At 37.3% G+C, this 25,980-nt stretch overlaps 1 protein-coding gene and 1 long non-coding RNA gene across 3 annotated transcripts in view; one reads left to right on the forward strand and one right to left on the reverse strand.

The window, feature by feature from the left end:
- Nucleotides 1-25,556, reverse strand: CFAP418 (cilia and flagella associated protein 418). 2 transcript variants are annotated; one of them, NM_001193893.3, is given in 6 exon segments: nt 3,831-4,608; nt 9,323-9,418; nt 16,257-16,322; nt 16,877-16,941; nt 20,107-20,194; nt 25,364-25,556. In NM_001193893.3, coding segments are annotated over 6 exon segments (624 nt in total). In that variant the 5' UTR covers nt 25,519-25,556; the 3' UTR covers nt 3,831-4,454.
- The window catches only part of LOC106999837 (uncharacterized), a 550,889-nt gene continuing 550,075 nt past the window's right edge, over nt 25,167-25,980 (forward strand). Inside the window, exon 1 of the long non-coding RNA XR_013396931.1 lies at nt 25,167-25,679. This is a non-coding gene — a long non-coding RNA (uncharacterized LOC106999837). The remainder of the gene's footprint in view (nt 25,680-25,980) is intronic.

Consider the following 25,980-nt stretch of genomic DNA (forward strand, 5'->3'; position numbering starts at 1 on the left):
TTTAGACAGTATTCATTTTAGAAGGAAAAAGAATGAGAACAAACCATTGTGGAAGACAGTATGGTGATTCCTCAAGGATCTAGAACCAGAAATACCATTTGACCCAGCAATCCCATTATTGGGTATGTACCCAAAGGATTACAAATCATTCTGCTATAAAGACACATGCACACGTATGTTTACTGCAGTACTATTAACAATAGCAAAGACTTGGAATCAACCCAAATGCCTATCAATGATAGACTGGATAAAGAAAATGTGGCACATATACACCATGGAATACTATGCAGCCATAAAAAAGGATGGGTTCATGTCCTTTGCGGGGGCATGGATGAAGGTGGAAACCATCTTCTCAGCAAACTAACACAGGAACAGAAAACCAAATACTGCATGTTCTCACTCATAAGTGGGAGTTGAACAATGAGAACACATGGACACGGGGAGGAGAACATTACACACCGGAGGCCGGTTTGGGGGTTGGGGGGTAAGGGAGGGATAGCATTAGGAGAAATACCTAATGTAGATGATGGGTTGATAGGTGCAGCAAACCACCATGGCACGTATATAATTATGTAACAAACCTGCACGTTCCACACATGTATTCCAGAACTTAAAATATAATAATAATAACAAAAGAATGAGAACATTTATTAAGCAGCTATTCTGAACCAAACACTATGCTAGTAACTTTTCATGTGTTATATGATTTAATCCTTACAACAAACTTACAAAGGCGGTATTACAATTCATATAGATAAGGTGAATGAAGCATAAAAAAAGTCATATAACTTTCTAAGGGACATGACTCTGAACTCTGATTTTGTTACACTTCATTTTGTCATACCTTATCTCAAGGCATTTGGGGAAAGTCAAATTTAATTATCATGTACTTGTATATATACATAACTAATGAAATCTTTTTTCTTTTTTAGTTTTTCTAGTGTAATCTTAAAATAGGGGACAAAATGATGTCACAAACCCAATGAAATACAATAAGATGCAAAATCTCTAAAGAGATTGCCTATTTTAAATTTTTTCTTTGCTGCAGGAACTATTTTCTACAAGAGATATTGCTGATTACTGGGAGCAGTAGGTTGGCTGATAAGAGATTTTGTTAAAACAACAGTTGAGAAATATCAGCATTTGAAGTTTATGGCTAAGCTTCATCATAATGCTTTTGGATACAAAGACCTTTTTCTTTCATATTCTTAAATATCAGTAAGAAAAAGAGAGAAAGCAATTCAGACTCAGAGTCTGATGACACATTCTCTGGCCCAAGAAAAAGTACTAAGTTTACTGACATCAACAAACAGGTTCTAGGTATATACTGCCAAGTCAACATGGTCTCTTCTTCCTAAACTTGGACCTGTTCCTGTGAATACCCATGTTATTTTACACATGCATGTACACACACATTCTCTTTATGCATGCATGTATACACACACACATACATCAGAGTTATGGCATACTTCTCCTCCCCAATGTAAACAAATTATCTGTTTAACTGGATGCTTGGAAACTTTTCTGTTGACACTAAAACAATTTTTTTTGACTGGGCATAGTGGTTCACACCTGTAATCCCAGCACTTTGGGAGGCTGAGGTGGGAGGATCACTTTAGCTCAGGAGTTCAAGGCTGCAGTGAGCTATGATTGCACCACTGCACTCTAGTCTGGGCAACAGAGAGACTCCGTCTCAAAAAAAAAAAATCATCAAAATGATTTCAAATTAATACCCATCCAAATGAATATTTTACTATAAAATAAAAGAAGTAAATAATACAGAGTAATTATTTATTACTCATTTCTAGGCAGGATGAGGGTCTGAGAGTAAAATACAGTTCAAATACAGAAGTTACCTGGCTTAACAATAGTTACTTGCTAAAGACAGAAAATTATTATAAATATTAAAAAACAAATAGGCAAAACATCTTGAAAGTTTTATAGGCTTTGCATTTTAAAATTATAGATGATTAGAAACTATACTTTTCTTCTACTAAAATAGTTTCATTTTCAGCTTAAATTACAACAGTTAATAATTTATCTGATTGTATATAAACATAATATTCTTTCTACATTTTAGTTTTAAATAGTACAATATTAAAAAGCTTATAAATTGCCAATAAAAATGGGAACTCACACATACATTTCTGACATTGGGCAATTATTATAATTATTATGTTATGGAATGCCAAACATAGGCAATGTATGTACGTTTTAGGATAGTTATAATGAAATAATAAAAGGAAAAAAAAAACAGGACAACTTTGTCCCTTCAACGTAGAGGCAATATAGGTTACTTTGGGAGGCCGAGGTGGGCGGATCACGAGGTCAGGAGATGGAGACCATCCTGGCCAACATGGTGAAACCCTGTCTCTATTAAAAATACAAAAATTAGCTGGGCTTGGTGGCGTGCGCCTGTAATCCCAGCTATTCGGGAGGCTGAGGCAGGAGAATCACTTGAACCTGGGAGGCAGAGGTTGCAGTGAGCCGAGATCGCACCACTGCACTCCAAACTGGCAACAGAGTGAAACTCTGTCTCAAAAAAAATTTCTTTTTTCAAATTAGTGATTTAGTAAATTTGCTTACTGGAATAAAAAAGGATTGCACCATTATGAATAGTGTGTCAAATTCTATGAAGTTTTGAATGCGTGCATCTTGTTGCTCTGCTATTTTTTTCCAGCAGTTGACTTCAATCAACATCCCCCTAGGTTTCTGACTCAATTACATGTAGATAAAACTTTTGGGATATAATACATTTTTATTAAAAGATAAAATCTGTCATAATATCCTTTTTTTTTTTTTTTTTTTTTTTTGAGACAGAGTCTCACTCTGTTGTCCAGGCTGGAGCGCAGTGGTGCAACCTTGGCTCACCACAACGTCCGCCTTCCAGGTTCAAGAAATTTTCCTGCCTCAGCCTCCTGAGTAGTTGGGATTACAGGCATGCACCACTACGCCCAGCTAATTTTTGTATTTTTAGTAGAGATGGTGTTTTATCATGTTAGCCAGGCTGGTCTTGAACTCCTGACCTCAGCTGATCTGCCCTCCTCAGCCTCCCAAAGTGCTGGGATTACAGGCGTTAGCCACCATGCTTAGTCTGTCATGGTATCCTTAATACAAAAGTATTAGGATTGGCCATTATAAGATCTATTCTGTTGCAATGCTAGACTTACTACAGTAAATTTTACAAGTATGTAAATATGTCATGGCTAGGAAAAGGATTCTAATGATCAGATCTTCCTCCCTTCAGTAGGATGGCTGGAATAAATTTAGCATAAGACTAAGAAGATTATAACTTTGTTTCAATTACTCCCTTTCAGTGTGCTCTGTATCACACATTTAAACTATATAGTACATATGTAGCAGAGGGTTTGTGGCAGATTAGAAAGCTCCCAAAATCTCTCAATGGGGTTGGGAACTAGAAATTTTGAGGGATCTGATTTCCTGAATGTGCTGCTATTGTAGGGCTCCTCAGATCTCAGTGATGTCAGGAAGAAGCCCAATAGGTTACCTGCTGGTTCAGTTATGCTTTGTCTTTTCACTTACTCACCTAATAAACGATATGTTAACCTGATCCTACCAGAAAAGTCCACAGGCTGCCTGAAAAATTATATTACTTGTTGTTTACTTCATTTGATGGAGTTTTAGGCATTAAAGGATAGAAAGTACTTGGTAAATCCAACAAAATAACCTGTATGTATTAGGATTTTTATGATTTTGGATGCATCAAACTCTTTTTATATATTATTGGTTATTCAAAAGAGAAAATAACTTTTAATAGTTAAATGAACAAAAGAGGGAAAAGTAAGCTAAACTAGTAACATATATTTAATATTGTGCATAACATTGCTTTGAGTTCATGAGGTAAGATCAGCCATGAGGCAGTGTTTTTGCAAAATACCTGTAACTACTCCTGAGTACCCTTCCGTTAGCCACTGATTACCTGGTTTCTGCCATGTCTAAATTATGATCTTTGGTAACAAGAGATCTGACTGGAGTGTTGTAGACACTCCTAAATGACCTCTTTGCCCTGGCTGGCTTTATCCACTTTAACTGCTACAAGTGGGGGAATGTTTTGCTAAACGTATTAGCAATCAACATTGCAGCTGCTAATGAAAAACTAGATATTTGTATGGAACTCCATAATCAAACCTCTATTAAACAGAAGACAGATTAATAAAGAATGTAGATGCCTACATTAGTAAAGAATGTAGATGTCACATTAGTAAAGAATGTAGAAAGTGAAACATCCATATATCAGGAATAATTCCAGAGTGTTATAATACATTATCTTCCTTAGTCCATTTGGTCTTCAAAAATGTATGTAGTTGTATCAATAAAATTCACTGCCTTTTCCCACAGGGAATGGTATTGTTAGGGACTATTGTCTAAATATGATGATGATTCACGGAGACCGCTCTCATGGATGCATCTGTCCGAATGTGCAGTCTGCATTCTTAATGTTTACCACAAACCCAGCGAAGCTGATGATCTGTCTGAAGGTCAGTCACTTCTTCAATAGTTCTCCAGCTACACTGGCAGGCATATGCCCGTGTTCCTTTCTTCTTTACCAACTTAGCTTTTAATTTGTGGAATTCTGGCATGTTGTTCCTATCAGTAAAACAGGAAAGTTTTAGCATAGTGCCTTTGTTCACTAATTAATGATTAAAAAAAAAAAATTTTTTTTTAAAAAGGTCATTGCTTTCTTTTCTTTCTTTTTTTTTTTTTAGGAGTCTCACTGTTACTCAGGCTGGAGTGCAGTGACACGATCATGGCTCACTGCAGCCTTGACCTCCCAGGCTTCTACCTCAGTCTTCCAAGTAGCTGGGACCACAGGCATGTGCCACTATGCCCGGCTTAAAAATTTTTTTTTTGTAGAGACGAGGTCTCAGTATGTTGTCCATGTTGATCTCAAACTCCTGGGCTCAAGTGATCCACCCACCTCAGTCTCCCGAAGCGCTGAGATTGCAGGCGTGAATCATGGTGCCCAGCCTATTTTCTTATTTTCCCAGTATCCGAACACTAAACAACCAAGATCCCCTCACACTAACATTAGATGATATGCTTCGGTGTTCTCTTTCTGATGGTATTTCTTTGATAATCTGTACTTTTTATGGCAATTCTCTAGGCCAGTTTATTGACTGTTGTGGAATACAGTAACCTAAAGGGCTGAAGAATTACGAACATCCTATCAGAGATTAAATAATATGAAAATAGGATGGAAAGGATGGTGGTTCATCTCCTACCTCAGATACTCACCTATGCTGTATTTTAAAAGCCTACAATATGGCAAGTTGAGAGAACATCAGAGGCATAAAGATCATAGGTTTCTGATGAATTAACTATAGAAAATTTTCATTAGTTTCAATGATCTATTTACTCATACTATCAGCAACAAAAAGTCTATCCTGAAATAAATATTAATAATGTTGAAATAATTAAATCAACAAGTAGGGCAATCGTAAAAATGATAACCACTGGATTTGATACTACTATAAAAAAAGACTACAGAAGTTTAATAAAAAAATCAATTATGATTTCATGATAATCCATGTAATGAGTTCATATAAACATTCCATGGCAAAGAAAAATGGAAAAAAATTTAAAAAATTATGAAAAAATACAAAGTGAAAGGATGAAATACAGTATGAATACTGGAAAAAGAGATACAGTACCTAACCACTACTTGCGGATATCACTACAACAGAAGGCAGGCTACAAAGTGCCCTCTGCTGGTCAATGGGCACCACATTCAATATTACACTGTACAAAATTCAGGCACAATTTAGAAGGTTAGAACCTCACAAAACCTGAGAGATTTTCCAAGCCAACTGTCTGACTTCAGGAAACAGACTGACCAGCTAAACGACTTAGCTAAGGGAAGAAATGAATAATCTAAATTTTAACAGAAAGAAAAAAACCCTGCCAAAACTAGGTTGTTGAGGAAAAATGTCCTTTATTTGATCTGCAAAATATTTTGAAAACTTAACATTTGATACTTGACTGAATCCTTAGAGATTTTAGGATTAGAAATCATGAATAGGCAGGGATCTAATTATGACATTTAAAATGCTTTTTAAAATGCACATATCTTAAAAGCTTAGGGAAAAATCATTCCATTCCTTAAAGAAAACACATGATTTAATAGAAAAATAAAAGCATTTTCTTCAGCTGTTGTGGCAAGGTGGTAAGTATAGCTTACACTTCTTTTAGAATGTTCTAAAACTTGTCCGGCTGTGGGGGGTCATGCCTGTAATCCCTGCACTTTGGGGGGCCAAGGTGGGTGGACCACTTGAGCTCAGGAGTTCGAGACCAGCATGGGCAACATGATGAGACCTCATCTCTACAAAATTAGCTGGATGTGGTAGCGCACACCTGTATTCCTAGCTACTCAAGAGGCTGAGGCCGGAGGATCCTTTGAATCCAGGAAGTGGAGGTTGCAGTGAGCTGAAATTGCAGCACGCACTCTAGCCTGGGCAACGCGGCTTGCGAGACTGGCTCAAAAAAAAAAAAAGGCCGGGTGCAGTGGCTCGCACCTGTAATCCCAGCACTTTGGGAGGCTGAGGCGGGCGGATCACAAGGTCAGGAGATCGAGACCATCCTGGCTAACACAGTGAAACCTCGTCTCTACTAAAAATACAAAAAATTAGCCGGGCGTAGTGGCGGGCACCTGTAGTCCCAGCTACTCGGGAGGCTGAGGCAGGAGAATGGCGTGAACCCAGGAGGTGGAGCTTGCAGCGAGCTGTGAGCTGAGTTTGCGCCACTGTACTCCAGCCTGGGCAACAGAGCAAGACTCCATCTCAAAAAAAAAAAAAAAGCTCTAAAATTTCTCAAAGTTAGGATACATTTACTTCTCTCATCTGTAAAATAGGACAATAAAACAACTGAACAGCATTCCACTGTGTAATATGTAAATTGTCTTTGGTCATTGTCCACTTCTGGTTTCCTCAGTGATTATTCCACATCCTCCTCCACTCTCTTATTTTCAGCAGATCACATCTTCATTCTCAAAACCAGGTCGCTAGGTATGAAAGCCTTCAATTTCCTGGCAAGCTCTCCCTGAACACATCAGTACCTTGCTGGCTTCCTCTCAGTCATAGAGGTCTTCCTTTTCCTATCCAAGGCTCACCTCCCATCAGTGCTTTTGGCCTTACTGTCTCTATTAACTTGCTGCTCACATGCTTGTCCCTGCCCATGTCTCCCTTCCCCTGGGTTCCTCTCATCTTATGAGCCCAGTATCTAAGAGTGTCATAGACCAGGTGCTGAATAATGTCTACTGGTAAACACCAATATACTGTACAAAATAAATATCATATCAATGATTTATATCTTGATGGTGGAGACAGCCTTATTCTTTAGCTGTTCCATTCTCTTATCTCCCAGAGATATTCCTAAGTGTCTTGAAAACTGAGACAGTATTTTCTACTGATTTAAATAATGACTACTTGTTTATTTTTAATAGTATAATAAATCCTCTAGCTGTCACTGTTTTTTCTAAAAATACATATATTTTAAAACCAGGCTGCCACAGATCTAGGGTAAACCAACTGGTATTCTTGATGACTCTGAGATGCTGCAAGTTCCTCAAGTACCAACTAAGTTATCCATAGTTTACTTTATGCCTGTGTTCACCACTGTCTTGATGTTACATGCATTTTATTATCCTATGATAGTTTTATAAAAATTCATGCTTCATCTTGGAGACATATGGAGATTATTAGCCACTTATTAGATTAACTAGTAGATAGTAAATAGCAGAGGGTTTAGAAAAGTCAGAAAAGGAAAAGTCAACCTGTAATTAAAAGCCAGCTTTTCCACTTATAGGGTAAAAAGTGGGCTAAGCCTAAAAGTATGGGTTCCTGACCTCAGATTTTGGGAATACATTAGGCTTTATTTGGATTGGAAACTGTAAAATTTTTAAAGTTATAATTTTTCCATGTATTTTTATATTTGAATTATGTGTATATGTATGAGGAGGATTCAAAGTTTTCATAAGATTTTCAAAGTGGTTCTTGATGTGAGAAAGTTTAACAACTATTAAATTAGGGTATACTCATAGATTTACCCAAGAATGGCTGCCAAAAGAGGTGTAGGGGAAAGTCTCTTACCCTTTTCTTTATGCTATTGCAAAGTGCTGCAATAATACACTGTATTAATTTTTAGCTTTAAATTTTTAATTGAAAATGTCAATGTAAAGTTCAAATATATTTTTATAACTTGTAACACCTTAAATATATTAGGTATTCTGTAAGTGTATAAGAATGTGCAAATTATATAAATATGAGCAAGACATTATCTCAGCCACAAGGAGAAAGGTAGTCATATACCAACCTAAAAGCTTCAGTTTTATATTACAGTATATAATAGGTTCAAAGCACCGTGAATACACAGGAAGGGAAGAGTTTTCTTCCAGTTGAGAGAGTGGTGAAAGAATCATGGAAGACATGTGATGAACTTTACTCTGAAGGACAGGTAGGGTTTAGGTAGATAAAATGGTGGGAAGGCATCCTAGGAGGTAAAGAGGTTGTACCAAGTCAGAGGCAATGGGAGCCTTGAGTACTCTCATGTAAATAAAATCTTTCAAAGGTGAAATATACATTGTGGGAAGACAAAGCTGCATGATGGATGGATGGGAGCTGGATTATGGAGGGTCGTGAACGCCATGCTAAGGAATTTGGACATTATTCTGTAGGTGGAAGGGTGTTGAGCAGTAGGACGGTATACTCTGAGCTATGCTTTAATTGTGAACAAGGGAAGGATGGTCTGAAAGAAGAGACTGTAGGCAGAAAAACCAGTGAGGAGGTTACTTCTGTATTCTTGTCCAGAAGTAACATGTCCTTATCTAGGCTGACAGCAGGCAGATGGAGAGAAGGAGATGGATGACAGAAACACAGTCATGCATTGCTTATGCTTTGTTAGGCAATTCCATCATTGTGGGAATATCACAGATTGAGCTTATACAAACCTAGACGGTACAGCCTACCACACACCTAGGCTATATGGTATAGGCTACAAACCTCTACAGCATGTTACTGTTTATACCAGCATCACTGCAAACATGTGCAATGCATTGCAGTACAATATTACAATGGCAATGATGTCACTAGGTGATAGGAATTTTTCAACTCCATTATAATCTTATGGAACCACCACGTATATATGTATGCAGTCCATTGCTGACTGAAGCATCATAATGTAGCACATGACTATATTGAAGAGGTGAAGCCCACATGATCTGGCCAAATCCACCCGGACAGAATATATCAAAATAAGAAATATAAAGTACTTGGTACTTTTTTCAGAGTGAAGTTCTTTAGTAACATACCTGAAAAACAGATAATCACATGATTTGTCCCACATATAGTCATCATAGCTGACTACCAAGAAATCACAGGCTATACAACGCAGATGGTCACATGCTCTGTTCAGAAAAAAAAAATTGTATATTAAAGATTATTGGTATCTTTAAATGTGAAGACACGGTGATTTATTTATGGGATATACCACATATTACAGACTACTGAATAAACAACAGAAAAGTACAGATTAATCTGATTATAAATCTTTATACTAAAGCATTATTTGCAGTCTAAACCTTAAGGTTAAATTTTTGCACAAACCTATTTTACTACGATCTTGTACACTGAACATACACATATATTATATAGATACAAAAGAAAATAGATTTGTAGATCTTTTAATTCCATGGTTTTCAAATTAGGTCTGAGGGAGATCTTCACATAAGCTAACTTCTTTAAATGCTTCCCTTCCTACTGAAATTTTCAGGAATATCTCTACCAAAGAATATGTCACATGACATTGAAATGAATCTGTTTCTCAGATAAGCTGATTAAGCGCTGGGAAAAGATTGTATTTGTTTGCTGCCTCACAACTTGGCATAATGCATTCATTCACTCACTTAAAAAATATTTATTGAGAGTCTGGTATGTGCTAGTGAGATTCTGTATTCATAGAGCTTTGATTGTAGTGAGAGAAGAAATAAACAATGCTCATGATAACTAGGTTATATACTAACCTGGAGGGATATCTGAACCAAGGTGCACACTAACATGTATAGCATGATCCTATTTTTGTAAAAACGACCCCCCCAATAAATTCCTATATAGGTGGCTAGAAGTTTATAAGAACATGGAGCAAAATGTAAAGTTACATACTACACAGTAACACTGGTTGCATCAGGAGTGGTTGAATAAAGGAAAGGAAGGGAGATTATTATCTTTTTCTTTATACATGTTTCAATTTTGTTTTTATTCTTCCAGTAAGCACATAATACTTCTGTAATGAAAAAATAAAACAAACTCATCATTAGATTTTTTTCATTTATTTCCCTTCAAAGTTCAGATACGCTAATTTCAAAACTGCAAATACCTTTGGCCTGAAAGTTTCTTTGAGAATAAATGCTTTGTATTTCTAAAAATACTATTAACTATAATAATAATGAAACATTTAAAACCTATACAAGTTTCATAGGCAAGTCCATATTTTCTTTCAAACTGTTAGCAATTTATGAAGTTGCATTTCTACATTTGGAAATTCAACAACTACATTTGTACACATTTGAACTCAGACTTTGAATGTACAAGTCAGGAAATGCAAAATGATAGTTCCCAAAGTTACTATGACCTGCTTTCTTATGCATATATAGTTTATTACATGATTGCACAGAGTGTTAACTTTAATGCCTTAATACACATGTGCAATTTGGCTGAATTATTGCTGTTGTGGGAACTATAATTTAGAATTTCCTGACATTTTGTATGTGTAAAATCTCAACCATAATGTTAAATACAGCTTTTTAATTTAATTTAAAATTTAGTAGTTTATTCAAATCTATTCACACCACCACATTTTCCTACAAACATTGTCCTTTGAGAAACATAAAACTAACTTGCAGCTAAGAAATCATTCCACTGCTACGATTTACTCTATTAGATCATAATTAGTACCAGTCTATGGAATAATCCAGTCTTGCAAGTAGTTTAAAAAATAATTGAGAGTAAAATTCGATTGGTTTGAAAATGCCTTCATTTTATCTGTAGTACTTATTACTGCCACCATGCTTCCTACTACTATTCTCTCCCCTTTCCATCAACAAATGAAAGACAAATCTTTTTCTAAAATCTAAAGTCATTCAGCATTACCTCAAACCAGAGCTGTATCTAGAAATCAAACAAACACCACAAATAGGCAGGATAGATTCAATTTCCTTTATGCCCTGGCCATGTAAATCAGTACTTCTTTTCAGGGCTGAAATGTATTTCTCTTTCATAACTATGTAAATAAAAGCATATCTAATATAAAGTCATGACTCCAGTGAAAGACAAACTGTCAGGTCTTTCCCTCTAAAATGTAGACGAAATCACACATGTCACCAAGAGCTTTGTTCTTTTGTCCAGCTAATAAGTAGAATTCACTATTTTAAATATGTTTATGACAAGAATGCCCCAAATCTAACCCAATATAATCTTCTGCCCAGACACTGTGGTTCTCTGTTAAATCCTATCAGATCTACACAATGGGACTAGAGAAACTTGATGTTTGGACAGTTTGAAGATAACAGCAGTTCCAACAGCAACATCAGCTAAGATTCTTCCCATACATTACATGGCTTTCTGCTATGTGGTATAATAGAAACCATAATGGATTAGGTATCAAGTAACCAACTTGAATCATTGCTTTGTAATACTTGATATGACCTTGAGCAAGGCACATTATTTGGGAGTCATTCTTAACTTTCTCTCTTACCTTCCTTAGTCAATCACTGAATTCTGTCAATTCTATATTCTAAATACTTCAAATTTGAGCTTTTCCCTAAGTCACTGCTACCACACAGGTCACAGCTCCCATCTTCTCTTTCCTGTGTTGCCCCTCCAACTCCCAAGCCATTTTCTGCACAGCAGCTGACATGACTTTTTTAAGAAACACAAATCTGGCCCATCGCACACAGGACGTACTTTTCCCAAAATCCTCTAAACGATTACAGGACCCTAAGTCAAATGTCCCTCCACTCTCTCTCCAGTCCCCTCAGCGGCCATTCTTTCCCTACCCATTATGCTCCAGCACGGCCAGAGGCTCTCTGTTCCTCCCACCAGAGGAACACCCCCAGCCCCTCCCCTTCTCAGGGACCTTCTAAACATGTGTGTGCTCCGGCTCCAATAGTCACCTCTCTTTGCCTAACTCCTACTTATTTTTCATATTGTGGTTTATCTTCTCAGAGAATTATTCCTTGATCCTTCATATTAGTTAGAGTGCCCATTATTTATGCTTATAGTATGCCACACTTTCCCTTTATGTCACATATCAAATGGAAATTAAATACTTATTTGTGGGATATCTATTTAAAGCCTATCTCCTTATCTAGACGGAAAGCTTATGGATGACAGGAAGTGTCCATTTATTTGTTCACCATAATTTGTTCATTTAATCCTTAGGACCTACCAGGTGATTAATATATGTTTGACGAATTTAACACAAGTACCTCCATCTCTTCATTTATAAAATGGAGGTAAAAATTCTTGATCGGCATCTTGGGTTTTTCTCCTGTAGAGTAGGTAAGTCAATATGCATATATAAAAAGTGCTCTGGACAGTATAAAGTACTTCACACATAAAATGTTGCATATGCAGACGAACATGTGTTTATCTTTCTATGGGTGCAAATTGTGTGTCATGAAAGGGGCAACTAATAAAAAGTCTGCGAATACAAATATTTACCTGCACATATATATGCAACTGGTATCTCTTCTTACAGCTGTGCAGGAGGCAGAAATGGGGTATAATTGATTTTGGCATCCCACTTGGACTAACAGTATGTGATAGGAGCCTTGAGCTATGAAAACAGGCTGTTCTTTGGTTTACTGAAATTCCATCTAGCATAGATTTTGTCTGTGCTAGAACTAAATCAAAGTACACACAAAATATTTCATACATAAGAAAATCTTAATGAAATGTTTACTTTTTAGAAGTAAACCATAATGTATTTTTAAAAAGATCATTCATGAAAACAGAAGGCACCTATAAGTATATGTATTTCCTGAGATTAAATGGAAAACTAGTAGTAGAATAAATATTCTAGTCCCTGAGATATAACAAGAAAGCAGGACTAATGGATGAGAAAGACACCTTAATTAGAACCCAGTGTGCCTGCAGTACCTAGCTGTCTTTTCCACCATAAGCATAGTTTTCATGTATTATTTCATTTAATCCTCAGAGTATCTCCATGAAATATGTTTAGTTTTTAAGAGTGAGGAAATAGGTTTTAGAAGATAACATCCCTCCTTAAGGCTTCAGAGCTTGTAAGTGGCAGAGTGAGGCTTTGAACTCAGGCATTCTGTCATCAGAGCCCTTCTGTTTCATGCCACAGGAGTAATCATGTGCTGCTTTGTTCCTCACTGGCCAATGTTTTGCCTTTCATTGATAACCTAACACAGAGTTTATGACATGGGCATTCAATGGATTTTAAAAAATGGAAAAAATTCAAATGGAAAAATCAATCTGCAGTATGTGAATTAAACAGATAAGGCAGCAGGAGACATGCATTAGAAGGGAGTGTTGTTTCAGACAGGGAATAAATGTAAATATACTCAGACGCAGAAAAACGCAAGTGGAAAGTACAGAATGACAAGCGTCCCAGTGGAAGTGGAATATCTGACCCAGGCTTTAATTGGAGCTGAAGGAACTGAAGAGAGAAGAGGAACAACAAGGATAACAATTTGGTAAAGCAAATAGTAAGTTTAGAGTTAGTGTGAGACAAATGGCAACTCTCACTTCCCTTCTGAATAGAGGAGAGGCACTCAAAATAATATTTTAGGGATATTATCTTGAATGCTATATGTGGGTGATACTAGAAAAGATGGAAGTGGATGCTAACTGGGAAACTGCTGCTGTGGTTCATGGGTGACTTGATAGATCCCTGGAATAGAGGAGGCATGGCTCTGAAAATGACGGAGACAAGTCCCAACTGAGTTGAGACAGGTAATTGAGGATTGATAGCAACAACACTAAATTCACCTCTACAGGCAGTTTGTAGCTCTAATTTTTTTGTACAGAGAGTCCTCGATACATGATGATTCAATTACTATTAATTATTCTTTATAGCTCTAACAGCAGGTAACATTCCAGTGGATTTATATTAGCCTTTGGCTGCCTGGTGTTCCCATATAAGGCTTCTCCAGACTCCTAATTTCACCTTTGTCCTATAGCCCTACCTTCTGGGCATTGTCCTTGGATGTAGGCTGGCACCACCACAACCCTCCAACAATGTTTTTTTAACTCCCACTTCTATTATTCAATACAGTTAATTTGCCACAGTGATGTTTTGGTCAATGATGGACCATATATACAACAGTGGTCCTACAGAATTATAACAGAGCTGAAAAATTCCTATTCCTAGTTACATCATAGCTGTCCTATATAGCACAATGCTTACTCATGTGTTTGCGGTGATACTGATGTAAACAAACCTACTGAGCTGCCAGTTGTATAAAAGTAGTGCATACAATTATGTATAGTACATAACACTTGATAATGATAATAAACTATGTTACTAGTTCATGATTTTACTATACTATACTTTGTATCATTATTTGAGAATGTACTCTTTCTACTTATTAAAAAAAGTTAACTGTAAAACAGCCTCAGGCAGGTCCTTCAGGAGGTATTTCAGAAGAAGGCACTGTTTTTATGAGATGACAGCCCCATGCATGTTGTAGCCCCCTCAACGAAGACCTTCTAGCGGGGCAAGATGTGGAGGTGCAGGACAGTGACATGGATGATCCAGACCCTGCACAGGCCTAGGCTAATGTGTGTGTTGTGTCTTCATTTTTAACAAAAAGTTTAAAAAGTAAAAAACAATGAAACAATTGAAAAAAGCTTATGAATAAGGATACAAAGAAAGAAAATATTTTAGTATAGCTGTACAGTGTTTGTGTTTTAAATTACTATTAAAAAAGAATCAAAAGTTAAAAGTTTATAAAAGTTTCAGTAAGCTTAGGTTAGTATTATTAAAGACTTTTTAAAGTAAACTTAGTGTAGCCTAAGTTACAGTGTTTATAAAGTCTACACTAGCATAATGTCCTAGGCTTTCACAGTCACTCACCACTCACTCACTCACTCACCCAGAGCAACTTCCAGTCCTGTAAGCTCGGTTCATGCTAAGTGCCCTATACAGCTGTACCATTTGAAAAATCTTTTAGAATGTATTTTTGCTGAACCTTTTTAATATTTAGATACACAAATATGTACCATTGCATTACCACTGCCTACAGTATTCAGTGTAGTTACATGCTACACAGGTTTGTAGCCTAGTAGTGTGTAGTAGGCTATACCATCTAGGTTTGTGTAAGTACACTCTATGATGTTTGTACATGAGGAAGTCACCTAATGACATATTTCTCAGAATGTATCCTTGCTGGTGACGCTTGACTATATAACAGTTATCCCTCCAGAAATGTGGTCAACATGCAATCATATAACTTAGGCCGTTCTTTCTTAAAAAATTAACAGAAAGTAAGTGTTTTAGAAATAACTAGATAAAAATATTTTAATAAAGTAAGCTAGGTAAGTAGGCCTCTGCCAAAAATAGAACCAAAAGCAGCAGGAGAGTAGCATTTGCTTAAAGCCAAACTGTTTGCCCATATTATGAAAGTGCCAATGGAATGTGCTAGGACTATGGGGCTAACATGGGGTTGGGGTAGGTGGCATCATGACTATAAGACTGCCCAGAAAGAGGTACTGAGTGAGAAAACAGAGGTAGGAAGGGCAGGGAAGAGACAAAGAATGTAGGTTTCTGCATATTACATTTTGAAATATGTCAACATGTGAAATCAAGCAACTATGCTTGAGAATGTTTTGGGTAATGCAGACCTGTAGCTTTGCATGCTAACTGGCCAAGGCCGTGTGGGTAAGGCATCATGTATCTGCATGGCCACTTTGCTTCCACTGCCTGGAAAGAAGTTCACTCTCCTGTGTCCTGTGGAAACAAAGCTGGGACTGGAGTGATCCAGGCATTTCAAGTGGGGCTTAGAAAAGAGCATAAAATGAATAACACGTACCTAATATCACAGCTTTCAATAGCTATCTCCCAAGAATAAAAAACAAAGAATTCTTAGATTAGCTAATAAAAATACCTCTCCTTATAAAACAGATTGATGTGAAGATGTTAAGAACTACATTTTAACAACGGGGCATCCATTTGGAAAAAACCTAGTAAGAAAGTATAATACATTTCTGACAACCTACCTCCATGAAATATTTGTTCCAATCCCACATGGAATAGAGCTTCCACCAAGGTACACCGGACTGCAACTAGATGTGTTCAACAGATGCAAAAATATGAAGTTATAGCAAAAAATAGAAGTTAATTGGCCATGTTAAAAAATTTTTGGTTTTATTGACTTTATGTTCTTGTAATCAAATTGTCTATTTTCCCTAGCAAGCCAACCATTTCAAAGAAGAGCTATTTATTGTAGGATCACTGCTTTATTGGATATAACCTGTACATTCAGGAACACTCAAGGAGTTAAAATGAGTAAAAGAAAAACGTGTTTGCCAAATAATGTAAGGGACAAAGTAAATACTGAAGAATATAACAGAACATTAATTTTGAGAAACTGTTCACACTTTTTTTAAATGGCAGAAAATTATTTACAATAGCAATAATCCCCCATTTAATTTCCTTTACATGAAGGGGGTCATAGACCATAAGAACACTGAAGATATTGCTATTGGTCTTTCTCCTGAAGGCCAACCAATGCTTTGTTGTTCAATGTCACTGCTGTTTAAATGGTAAAATCTACTAGACTATGCTCATAGTGTTTGCTCAATAGTGTGTATAAGTCACCAAAGCAATCTCAACTTACCTTTTACCAAGGCCTTGAATGGAAGCTCTGACAGATGTGTTACCTGAAGATTTAGATTTTAATTTCTGTTAAAAAAGCAAAACAATAAAAGGCCACGAGTAACTTAGAAAACTGTAACATGAAAACTAATATTCCTTATAACAAGAATATTTTCTAAATGACTTAAATACACATTTTGATGGCATCATTTTTAAGTTTCTGAAATAAAAACAATGATCAAAACCTTTTAAAGGCAAAAGGGAAGCAGAACTCCCTAAGGAATGTGCAAATTACTCTACTAACTTTTAGGCTAGGAAATTGATATATTGCCATTATTAGCATGCTAAGATTTAGAGTCACTTTATAACTCTTCAGTTAATATTACAGTTCAATGATTTAATATGAAGGACCTGCTATTTAAAACTTCATTCTAGAAAAATTCAATTGAGGAGGAAAAAAACCTCAGACTCATTTTTAAAGGCTGTGAATGTGCGTCATATGAACTAAAATTAAACTAACCAAGCTCCTGTGTAACTTCAGGAATATTAATTTTGATCAAATGGAATGGTATCAACCAATAAATGTTCTACAATAAAAATGTAGAGCTACCTAGTCACAACCATACAGTAGTTCCTATATGGTTACATAATATCATCATCATTAGCAAGCATTTATTAAGTGTTAACTGGTATATGGTACCAAACAACATAAACCAACCACACACTAGGACCACCGCCAAGGAGTGGAAGTGAGATGGAGAAAAGGCAATTTAAACTATGCAGAGTCGTGCCTTCATTTTACATAGTGGATGAGGAAATTTAATAGAGGCGAAAATATTGTTTTACTATGTCGCTCAACTCTTATTTGATGTTAAGCAGAAATGGAAAAAATTTTGGTACATGTCTGAAAAATAACAATATGCACGAATCTTTCTGTTTGGGGAGCATGTTTCATGAGCCATCCAGACTCATGCTTATGACTCTAAGCTGGCACACTCTGAAGTTCGTTGTTGGTTCCTGGGCTTTCTTGTGTGGGTCTGGGAACAGTTCAGAAATGCAACAGAATGGGAGAGCTGGGGGTGCAGTGGGGCAGTAGTATTTTTAGGGCATAATATAGCCTCTAATGACAACACTGGCATAGACCATCTGTTTATCAATGTTTCTTTTCTTAAATTTTTTTTTCCCAATGAATGTTTTACTTAGACCTGCTGTCTCCTTTGAAGGCTGGAAAACTGGACATAATACATAACTAAGAAAGGAAAAGATCATGCTTAAAAATTTATTTCTTCATGACTGTAAGAGCTACTTTTATTTCAAATTAGTATATCTTAAAGCCAAGCCAGAGAAGTACTTATCTTCTTCTGAAACACCTTAACTGAAAAGATAGCGCCTCATAAACAGATATGCACCCTATAGTACTTAATAAATAATGAATTGTTCAGACGATTAATGAAGAGCAACAAAATGATGTAATTTTTTTCTACCATTAATTAGTACTACAAATTGACATTACTATTCAGTGCTTACACACTTACTTGGTACTTAGGAAGTATTCTGTTTGCAGGGTACAGGTGACCCTTGAACAACATGGGTTTCAACTGCACAAGTCCACTTATATGTGGAATTTTCCCAACCAAACAAGGATCAAAAATACAGTATCTGTGGCATGCAAAACCCCATATACAGAGGGCTAACTTTTCATATAGGTGGGTTCTGTAAGGCTGACTGTGGAACTTGAGTATGTATGGATTTTGGTATATGTGGGGGGTTCCTGGAACCAATCCCTTGAGTATACCAAGGAATGACTATATTTAATATTGCTATTGTGTTTACATATTATTCAACTTGGCATCAGTGTATTAATTTACTTCAGGTGAATTGAAAAGTTTAATTTTGAAAAATTCAGATCTTAAAATCTATACTGGTCATTTGATTTTTAGTCTGGGTGACAAAAATATAAGTGGTCTCTATCCATATCCTTACCACAACCATTACCTAGATGTTTTCAGGCCACTGTTTTGCTTTTATCTTCCCTATCCTTTAAAAAACAAAACCCTGGTACTATAGTTATTTCTTAATTTTTTTTGTGATCTTTGTAAATCAGACTTCTATTTTTGTATCTTTCTTTTAAATCTGACAGATATGCTTGACACACACCATACTGATAAAAATTAAAATACATAAATTCTGATATACTGCCCAGTATGAAAAACGTTAAGTGATAAAGTCACTTTGGAAAACAATTTGGCAATGGGTAGAGTTGAAGATAAGCACACCTTATGACCTAGGAATTCCTCTTCTAGCTTTATACATCCTAGAGAAACTTCTGTATATGGGTAAAAGAAGCCATGTAAAGATATCTAATGAAGGAGTAATCACTGGTTTTCCCTGTGTACATGTTAAAATTTGTATGCCTTTTCTCCAATTAAAAAAAAATATCTGATGAAGCATTATTTGTAATAGCAAACAACTGAGCACAATGTAAATGTCCATCATCAGGGAAGTGGATAAACTGTGGCAGTTATATAATGGACTGCTGTACACAGTTACAATTGTTTATGGTTATATACATATGTAATAAAAGTATAAATGTATGGATGGAAAGGATAAATGGTTATCTTTGGGAAGGAAGACAATAGAGTAGGATTTAGAGAGGTCTTAAACTATATCTTTAATTTGCACTTCTTTTTTTAAAAAAAGGTCCAGTGAAGCAAATATGGCAAAACATTAATATATGTTTAATATGGGTGGCTGTCATGGTATGTTCAGTGTATAGGTTGCTGTTATATTATTTTGTGAACTTTTTATGCAGCTAAAATAGACACATAAACATTTAAAAAATTGAAATATTAACAATTTAGTCATTGCTTCATGGGATAAGAGCAACGGCATTGCATGTGAGGTGCTAAGCACATTCCTATAATGAAAGCTGTTTGTTTTTGGCCTTTTAGAAAAGTGTTCTTAGAAACTACAAATAAATACAAGTGACCAGCTTGATGTGTGAGTTGACTTCTATGCTAACAGCTTTTCTAATATGTTATTCTTACTGAGAAATGCACAGGGAAACACATACTGAGAGTTTCTAATATTTTACTGCTTCTACAGCTCTTTAAGTGTAATAATTTCTTTAAGTAATTGTATTTCTCGGAATTCAAAAGATAATGGGTAGCTACTTGCGTCTTCTTTAAGACTATTCTAAACATGTCTTGAAATAATGACAGAATTACTACATATTTATAACACTTGACTTACAGAGGGCTTTTTGTCCAAGTTGGGCTCTTCAAATATTTCATTAATAAGACTGTCAAGATCATCTTCTTTTTCAAATGTTTCTGTTGATCTGAAAAGAAAATATATGCAGAGAAAACCTGCCTGAGGTTTATGAGCAGATAAAGTTAGTATCGGAAGAGTTTTGCTTAAAGTCCATTATTAGAGTTGATGGTAGAAAGATAAAAGTGATTTTAATTTTTTTCACTGTGGATATAGTCTAAGTTCGTTGAGACAAAGATATATTTTATCAGGTACAAATTCACATATGTTCTATACTATTACATACTTGATATTACATATTTGAGACATTTAAAACTATATACATTATATTCGAGAGGAAGTTGGGTATGTACTTATCTAAATTACATAAAGCATGTATTTAATGCAAAATATGTACAATGATAAGCAGAACCTGATATTATAAACAAAGATAATTTTAACTTTTCCTGACTTTTCCCCAAAGGTTGCATTGTAAGTCAACCATATCTCTTTATGAGAGGAGCCAAAGGTCATGTAATCAAATGACCACCCTCCCTCCACCCCCCAAAAAAGGTGCTATTTGTTAGAATATCTCAACTACTCAACTACCTCTACCTTCTGCAGGCAAAGTCATCACTGGATTATTAATACAAACCACTACTGCACAGAACTTCTATTTAATAGCTGATGCTAAATAGCTAATAGCTAAATAGTATTTACTGAATACTTACTATAACCCAGGCATTGTCCTTAGTCTTTACATGAGTGTATCTTTATTTAACCCCATTTTATAGATGAAGAAAAGGCACTGAGAGATTCAGATATCTGTTCAAGGTCATATAAATAGTGGGAGAAAAGGCTTGGAATTGAATCTAGGGCAGTCCCTGAACTTCATACTATACAACATTAACTTTCTTTAGCGTTTATATGAAGTAGATGCTGTACACCAACTTTATAACCTCATTAAATTATTTGTTTTAGAAGACAAGTTTTTTAGTCAAACTCTCTAATTTCAGAAATGTATTTATTCTGACAATTTTTAACATAGGTCTTCTTCGTTACATCTTGGAGTAAAAAAATTTAACCTGAAATAAGAAAAGCAAGAGACTGCTGCCTACTACCTCATGGTTGATTCTATCTGTCTCCAGGCTTAGCCTCTTCAGTTGTACTGTAACTTTTACCCTTAATGTCTTTCACCGTATACTGGTTTCTTCCTTTGACTTAGAAGTATGCTCAAGGCTTTCTTCTTCAAAGAGACACTTCGAAAAACCCCTCTCTTAAAGCTGCCACCCTTTCTTACTCACTACTGAAGAATAGTCTATATCCATGATTTCTACTTCCTTACAAGTAGACTAGATTTAGAATCAGCTGAGTGTTAATCCTAGACAGGGGTTTCTCAACCTTGGAACGACAGACATTTTGGGTCAGATAATTCTCTGGGGTGTGTATGTGGGGGCAGGAGACTGTTGTATATTGCAGGACGTTTTACAGCATCTACCCACTAGATGCTATTAAATAATAGCACACCATTCCCCAGGTGTGACAATAAAAAAAGTCTCCAGACATTGCCAAATGCCCCTTGGGTGGCAAAATCATCACCAGTCTAGAGCTACTGACCTAGTTTAAATTATTTAATCTCTCTGAAACTCAAATATTTTATCTATAAAAATGATACATAGATGACTAAAATTTCTTTCAGGTATAATATTCTACTTCTGGCCTCTAATCCCTCAACTACAGTGAAACTCTTCTCTCAAAGGTTTCCACTGCCCAAATCACTACAATATAATGGTGGTTCTCAGTTCCAATCCTCTTTAATCTTTCAGAAGCATCTGACAGTGTTGGGTACCAATTCCTTATATGTCTTTTTTGATAAGAGGTTGCTAAGATGGCCTCTTAAAATTCTCTCCTTTGGCTTTCAGGACATACTCACTGGGGTATCCTCCCTCATGCAATTTCACAATTTCAAGAATCAGATGCATCCAAACTCCACCAACCTAATCAGTACTGTTACAGATCCAAATTACCAGCTTACATAAGATTCTGGTCTGTTCTTAGATCACGCAATTTCACAATGCCTACACTTGCCTATGCTTTGCTATAGGAATAACAATAAAGTCAACATTTCATTGAGAACTCATAATTTTAAAGGACTGTATAAGACATTTTTTGGTCTTCTGATGTGATAATAATCTCAATCAAATGTTAATAAGCTTTTACTGGTTCCCTCTCTGACTCTGTTTCTGACATTCTAATCTTTTAAAGATATAGTTTCTGCTGAAAATAAAAGGTATATTCAAAATAAAATATAAACACTTAAACCTATAATTAAATGTGAGAGGTATATATACAAAGCTTAAATCTACATGTACTATGTCCTTGTGATTTAGCAATACGACTGTAGGCAAGTAACTAAGCATTGATTTGGTCAGTGAAATGGGGTAACAGTATTCACCTCATGGGGTTGTGAAGATTAAATGAAATAACATATATAAAGCACTCAGCATACAGAAAGAGCTCAATAAATGTTGGCTGTTATAGCTATCATCTAGAAAGCTATATTATCTTTAAATATTCCCATCTGTATCATCCCGAACCACTTTATTCCTATTGCAGTTCTTCTCAACCCACATCAGTCTTTTCTTTTTTTTACTAATCACATATTTCTTTTTATCATTTTGAACACTTCAACAAATTGCATGTTTTGACCCCTTACATTAGCAGTTGTTCCTGGTATCCAGATGTAGCATGGTCATTTATAGTATTATTTGCAAAGCTATCATTTTAGGAGGTAATATCAGTATTTTAACTCTTACGAGAGATACAGGTTACACTGCTATACAATTAGCAGGTAATCTCCTGTTAATAAATTCAAACATAAATTGCTTCCTAGCTTTTAAGTATCAATTTTGGCTCGAGGAAAAATTTTAATACATAACATTATAAACCAGGTTGGGCCGGGCGCGGTGGCTCAAGCCTGTAATCCCAGCACTTTGGGAGGCCGAGACGGGCGGATCACGAGGCCAGGAGATCGAGACCATCCTGGCTAACACAGTGAAACCCCGTCTCTACTAAAAAAATACAAAAAACTAGCCGGGCGAGGTGGCGGGCGCCTATAGTCCCAGCTACTCGGGAGGCTGAGGCAGGAGAATGACGTAAACCCGGGGGGCGGAGCTTGCAGTGAGCTGAGATCCGGCCACTGTACTCCAGCCCGGGCGACAGAGTGAGACTCCGTCTCAAAAAAAAAAAAAAAATTAAAAAAAAAAAAAAAAAAACCAGGTTGGGACTATATTTGGTATAAGGTTTAGGCCCTTTGTTGCTGTTTTTTGTACAATTTACAACTACATTGCCAGATGAAAAGTTTTAATATAAATGACAACAGTACTGGTTCACTACGGCTTTTATGTTATTTAGTACTAAAAAATCTAATGTATTAAGGTGGGCTGAGGTACTAGAAACATTGTGGATGAATTTTAGTAGAGCAAGCATGACACAACCCATGGTTGGAGAAGATCCACATAAATAGTCCCTTCCATTTTGAGCAGCTTGCTTCAATACATCCTGCCCCACCGGATGCTAGTTCTCCTAAGATGAACAGCTCTGAAAAGCTCCTTGATAGATTGGCTCTATCCCCTAGCAGGACAAATGAAAAGTACTAAAGCAACAACTGTTGTGGGATATGGATGGTAGATGTACTAATAGGCACATAAAGAATTCCAATATACAAGATAATAAAAGTTAATGAGAGTGATATTTACAACATCCAGCCAAATGAGTGTTAGCCCATTCATAGTAATTATAGTTGTCTCTAATTTTTGTTTTAAAATGTTGCTCAGAACTCGACTAACTTTTAGAAATTTTGTTTATGTGCTCCTTTAGAATTTTTTCGATGCTTTTATCTTCGCAGAGTGAATTTTTATAAATAAATGTCACTGGAGATAAGCCAGGTGAACTGGATAGTAATAGAGCTGGATAATACTTTGGGAAATCACACATACACACACCAAAAAAACAAAACCAAATCAAAGATGCAGCCAAAAAATTAACGGAGATGACGTTCTTAGATTGATCCAAGGTTGCCTCCATGTAATTTCACAAGCGTTTCCAAAATATTCTAGGCAAGAGGCAATTTCCAAAAGATTCTAGCAAGAGTTGCTGAAGGACAATACTCTGATGCAAACATTGTTTTTTTCAGGGATTGTGGGGTAAATGGGGAAGTGAAGGAAGTCCTGTTAATAATTATATGGAGGAAAAACGACTGGTAAATTTGGAAGGTAGTTTTTTTAGATCAAAAACCAAAATACTTAAGAAATGTCCCTAAATTTCCATATGTATGCCTGGGACCCTTAACTAGGGGGCCATGGAGAGAAGGAAGGTAGACGATTTAATGTTCACAATAATTAACCCTTCTGTTATGAATCTAATCTCATCTTAACTCCCTGAGTTAAAAACAAACAAAATGAGGTGCGATGGCTCACAACTGTAATCCTAGCATTTAGGGGAGGCAGAGGCGGGAGTACAGCTTGAGCTCAGGAGTTCAAGACCAGCCTGGCCAACACAGCGAGACTCTGTCTCTACGAAAAATACAAATTAGCCGGGCGTGGTAGCTCGTGCCTGCAATCCCAGCTAGGGTAGGCCGAGGTGGGAGGATCGTTTGAACCGGGGAGTTGGAGGCTGCAGTGAGCTACGATCGTGCCACTGCACTCCAGCCTGGGCAACAGGACAGAGCGAGACTCCATCTCAAAAAACAAAACAAAACTGAGCTAAAGACAGAATTAGGATTGGCCTGGGGAGCGGGGTCTGAGTCTATGGGATGAGGTTGTCTAACAGGCCTCTCACAGGGAGATGAGAACCGCTTGGCCACACAGAGGCAAAATCTGGCCGAGGTCAGCACAGCCTTCTCGGCGTTAAGAACGGGGCGCCTGAGGGGTATCCCGGTCCCCGACTAGAACCTCCTAGGCTCTGGCAGGCAGAAATAGGGTGAAGAAGACAGGCACCGCGGGCTCTGCGGGAGGGCGGGACCAGCTCTCTGCGGCCGGCCGAGGGGCGGAGTCTGCGCTGAGTGAAGAAATGCCAGAATCCGCATAGAGGGTCGAGGGGTGCGCTGCTGCTGAGGATAGGGCGCTGAGGGGCTGAACTGTGATGTAAGGAGGGGCTGGAGTTCGCGGACACGTTTCTTTTGGGTTGGGCGGCGGAGGGGCAGCTTTAGGGCCTGGAGCAGGGCTTTACCAGAACAGTCCACCCCTCCCGCCCCGTTAACCTGAGATTCTCTTTCGCCTCGGCTTGGTTCCGGTCGCTACTGTGTGTGCCGCCGTCGCAGCCTTTGGGCTGGTCGACCACGCCCCGTCTTAGAAGGTCAGGTGTGCAAAACTTGGACTCGACTTCATCCAACAGCTCGTCCAGGTCCTCCGCCATCTTGAATCGCCTGGCGTTTTCCCCTCGAATCGCCAGGCTCCGGTGGTTTCCAGGGGTAACGCGGGGACCCGGCTGGCTCACGTTCCATTAGGCGTCCGTGCGCATGCGCACCGCTTCCCGTGGCAACCCGGCGCCCACGAGGGCTGGCGGCAGAGAATGCGGTGGGTTCGTGAGGGGCTGGCGCATGCGGGGACGGAGTTCGGAGCTGTCTCTGCCCTGTGTCTGTGTGACTCGCGATGCTTTGCGTTTCTTCCTTTCAGCTCGTCTGGCGTGGTTTGTCCCGTCTCCCCCTCCCGGGCCCACGTTGTAACCACAACCACACTTTCTCGCCCTTTCATTCTCTCTTGTCCCGTTTGGGTCCCTGTTGTGTTTCAACCGTTAGAAAATTCCTGAAATCTGTGGAAGTTCGAGCAGAACGCTCTAAAACACAAAAAGTGTTTGATGGCAAGAAAAAAAAGCTGT

This window comes from Macaca mulatta, chromosome 8 (assembly GCF_049350105.2).
Source record: "Macaca mulatta isolate MMU2019108-1 chromosome 8, T2T-MMU8v2.0, whole genome shotgun sequence".
Classification (NCBI taxonomy): Eukaryota; Metazoa; Chordata; class Mammalia; order Primates; family Cercopithecidae; genus Macaca; species Macaca mulatta.